At 44.9% G+C, this 4132-nt stretch overlaps 1 protein-coding gene across 1 annotated transcript in view; it reads right to left on the minus strand.

The window, feature by feature from the left end:
* The window catches only part of RSF1 (remodeling and spacing factor 1), a 64898-nt gene extending 62883 nt beyond the window's left edge, over positions 1 to 2015 (minus strand). The window contains exon 1 of the mRNA XM_019524481.1: positions 1924 to 2015. Coding sequence (XP_019380026.1) covers positions 1924 to 1980 — 57 coding nt within the window. The 5' untranslated portion in view covers positions 1981 to 2015. The remainder of the gene's footprint in view (positions 1 to 1923) is intronic.
* Between the last annotated feature and the right edge of the window lie 2117 nt (positions 2016 to 4132).

Genomic DNA, 4132 nt, shown 5'->3' on the forward strand with positions numbered 1-4132 from the left:
GGGGGGGGGAGGGGGGGGGGGGGGGGGGGCGCCCCCCCCCCCCCCAGAAAACAAAAAAAAAAAAAAATTTGTAAAAAAAAAATAAAAAAAAAAAAAAAAAAAAAAAGCTCTAAGAAGGTGGAATCCAGTGGTTACTCCTTAAGGCCTATCTGCAAGTATTGGCATCTCCGATGAGGACTATTTCTGCTGGCACAGCTAAGACAGGCAGATTTGGACCATGTCAGAGATTGTCTTAAATTGCTGAGCTGTATGCTTGCTTACCCAGCCCACACAAGTAGCACAGGAAGCCCTGATCTGAGAGAGGCTGGGAGGAGGGAAAGCTGCCTAGGCTTACTTTGTGCTATTCATTTTAAAAGCAGTTTTTTATGTAATAAGCCTGTTCTTAAAAAAATTAAGGTTGGTTTTTTTTTGTTTTGTTTTTTTTTTTAAGAGACACAATTAACTTGAAATCTAAACTTCGGCCTCTCAGCACCCCACCCCCCAATCCACCACTGTCTTCTTTGGCTCCGGGGCACACAGGGGCAGGGCCCCACACAGGTTGATTTGCCCTGGACCTCAAACCCCACACCCTGCTTGGGTCATCTCTGATGGGAAAGCAGTAGCACTTCTCCTCTGCTGCCAAATGTCTGGGCCCACAGGGAGCCTGGGCCCTGCATGCTGGATCCAGCACCCAGTTCCAGCACCATGTGGTTTCTCTTGTGCTCCTTTATCACAGTGGTTCTCAACTGGGATGCTGCTAAATTTAGAAAGGTTATGTAGGGATGCCTTGAGACTAAAAACGCTGAGAACCATTGACTTAAGTCACAGCAATATGAAGGCCAAGGAATGCTTCTGCACCGATACATAACTAACTACTCAAATCCAAGATAACTCTGAATTAAAGATGACAGCAATAATTGGATTCTAGAAATAGAAAATGTATAAATTTGTTATAATTTCCCATGTCTAGATTCTAATTATTGGAGGGTCATCTTAAATTTGTACCTTCCCCACCATAGCAGGGAAAGCAGTGGCAGGGGCCAGGAGGTGGGGGAAGCAGTAGGGGACAGGAAGTGAGGGAGACAGCAAGGGGGCAAGCAGTAGCAGGAAGGTCAAGCAGCATGACCTCTATCGTCTATCCCCCCAGCACTTGCTCCCTCTGCCTGCCCCCCTGCTCAGCACTTACTCCCCCCATTAGTAGCCAGAGCTGAAGTAAACACATGCTCCATGCTGGAGCACGCCCACAGCCAGAAGGTGAGCAGCAAAAGTTGGGGAGTTTGGCAAGGCTGCAGAGGTAGGGGGCAGGCAGCAGCTCTGACTCTAGCTCCAGCTTTGGCCCTACCTCTGGCCCCAGCCACAACCTGTGGTTGCCATCTCGTACTCAACCCCCACCTTGTACTTGTTCTAAGAGAAGGGTTTCTTTTTCCCTATATTAAATGGGGATGAAAAAACTCATCTTGGATTCAAGTAAATACTGTATATTTTCCCACAACTTATGCCATTCTACGTAAGCTGATATGAATAATCACAAAATCTTTATCAGTGAGCATAAAGCTGGCAAATCCCCTCATATTAGAGTTACTGATAAATAGCTATACAGCTGATAATCTCACTGCTCTGGTTTCTATCATTCTTAAACTCTGATCTGCTCCTGTACAAAAATGTCCAAAATTTTCAAGGTTTTGCATACGCTTCTTCAAGGTTTTGCATATGCTTGTATGTATGTAATCTTCTCCATGCAGGATATGCATTTTCAGTGATTTGTGGTAGACCCAAGCAAGCTGAAAGTCAGGCTAGAACATTATGCAACTAGAGTCTGGGCATACACACTGCTTTTGGCTATAGCACGGCCCAAGGTTCACTAAAATTTATACCAAGGATTTCTGACACAAGACCTCATCACAGATTCCAGCATTTCAGAGAAAGACAACAAAGTTATTGTACCTTGATCAAGTATTTTTCCCATCTATCTGCTGTGACAGACTTCCCAATCTTTCTCATCAGCTTCAAGTGAAGGTCCACCAACTCTCTGGGAACTGCAGTTTTGAGAGAAAAGAAAAGATAAATGTTACAATGACCACCACTAAATATTATCAGCGTACTGTGTTTAGATAATACATTGACAATCTTAGTAAGGTATTAACCATTCCAAACCCCACACCAAGATTTCTACAATAAAAAAGCAAGATCAACCTACATCTAAACAAGGAAATGTATTTTATTTAAAACCATAGCATGACCCCTACCCAAGGCACTCAAGTGTCCTAATACATCAATGAGGACAAGAAAATTCCAGCAGCATTAAAATAATTTCACAGGAAAAGTGAAACAGACACCTCCAAAATCTTTCATTAATCACAGGGAGCAGTCCCCCTCGAGTCTCTCCAAAACTCTATCAATAGTCACTCATAGTAACATCTCCAAATTCAGGCCAAAGGGTCAGTGGCAGCAAGTTTCAGGGACCTAGCCCTCCCAGAGAATGACTGTGCATCAATCCCCTCTCTTTTATAACAAGGGGGAGGGAAACTGGATCCAGCTTAAGCTCTCTCATCAGCCACAGGGGTTGTAGTATGGCAAAGGCCCTAGCACGGCTAAACTATCAATGTACAGAGAGCTTAGTGATACAGAGATGTTTGCTAGTTCATAGGATTTCTCTCACCCGGCATCTGAGACTTATAATTCCACCTGGCACCACCAAGTGGCAATGCTATGCAACATCACTTCAGCAGGCTTTAGAACAGTGGTTCGCAACTTTTTCAGGGGCAAGGCACATGAGTACCGCTTTTTTTAATGCAGCAACACCCCTAGCTGAAAGCCACTGTTGGTGCTGGCTCAGGATACCCGAGGGCGTCTCAGCTGGGCTCAGCTACTGGGAACAACTGTGAAACTTTGATAAAAATGCCCTGTACTGCACACCCAACTGGGAAGAGCTGTGCCACGTGCACATACTCCTATATTATGGCTCTGATTAACTGAAAGCAGGCAGGAGCTGCCTTGGGCTGTGCAGCAATTTCCGGCCTGGCACTCCTGACACTCCCCCAGACAGAGGCAGGCAGGACAGCTCCACCTCTGCCTGCTTCCAGGAGGAGCATAGGGGGTGGGGACAGACCAGGAAGAGCTGCACAGCATAAGGCCTGCTTCAGGCTGATTAGAGAGCCCTAATAGAGGGAAGTGGGGGCATTTTTATCTGGTCACTGCCACTTCGGCACCCCCGAAGGGGCCCCCACAGCAGACTGGTTGAAAACCACTACTTTAGATCACTTTGACCACCTATGCTTTTTGGGTTTTGTATATTTTTAGGAGCTGCTACAAAACTCAAAATTATTTGAGAACCGGGATCTACTAGTTTTTACAAAATCTGAACATTTTGCATATATGCAATTTGCATACATGCAATTTGCATATAATAGGCTGTATAAAACTATCTGTGTACAATATAGACATAAAACTTCACACTGTGTTTTTTAAAACCTTTCTGTACTGCTCATTACACATTACTTTTTTCATAAATAAAAACCAAACATTATCAAACCTTCTGTTTCTAGTGGCCTTGATACACTGCTGTTACATGGCACAAGCCCTATGGCCTGATTCCCACTGACCTTTAGATTTACTAGCCCTGTTGTTCAAAAATTGTTTCTGCTATCACTATTACTTGCATTAAATCCTTTACTCAAGACCTGAGTTATAGTGCAAATTTCTCCCTTTCATTTCCTTTGTACCCTCCAGCCAGCTAATAAGTATCTTTAAAACAAATGCCTTTTTTTTTTCATAAAGCAAGTTCAAAGTATGTGGTTTAGGTGAGAAAGGTTATTTTTACTTGAACAGCAGCAGAACATTCATGTAACCAACAGGGGTCCAGGTTTTCTGTTTCCCATGGAAAATCATGGTTTTTCCCCTTTAAAGGGGAAAAACCTAGATTTTCCCCTTTGAAGCGGGAAACCGTGGAAGGGAACTGATGTGGGGGTCGGTGTGGAGGCGAGACCCAGAAGAGACGAGTGAAGAAGTGAGGGGATCCCACAGAATAGAGAGGAGGGGAAGGAGCAGGACTAGCGGGGAGCAACGCAGCAAGGGAGGGAAGGACAGGGAGGTGGCGCTGCCTGCACCTAGCTAGTGACTCCGGCACAGGCTCCCCACCACGACTCAGAGCCAT

The sequence above is a fragment of the Gavialis gangeticus genome, unplaced genomic scaffold (genome assembly GCF_001723915.1).
Source record: "Gavialis gangeticus isolate Ggan-Ray unplaced genomic scaffold, GavGan_comp1, whole genome shotgun sequence".
Classification (NCBI taxonomy): Eukaryota; Metazoa; Chordata; order Crocodylia; family Gavialidae; genus Gavialis; species Gavialis gangeticus.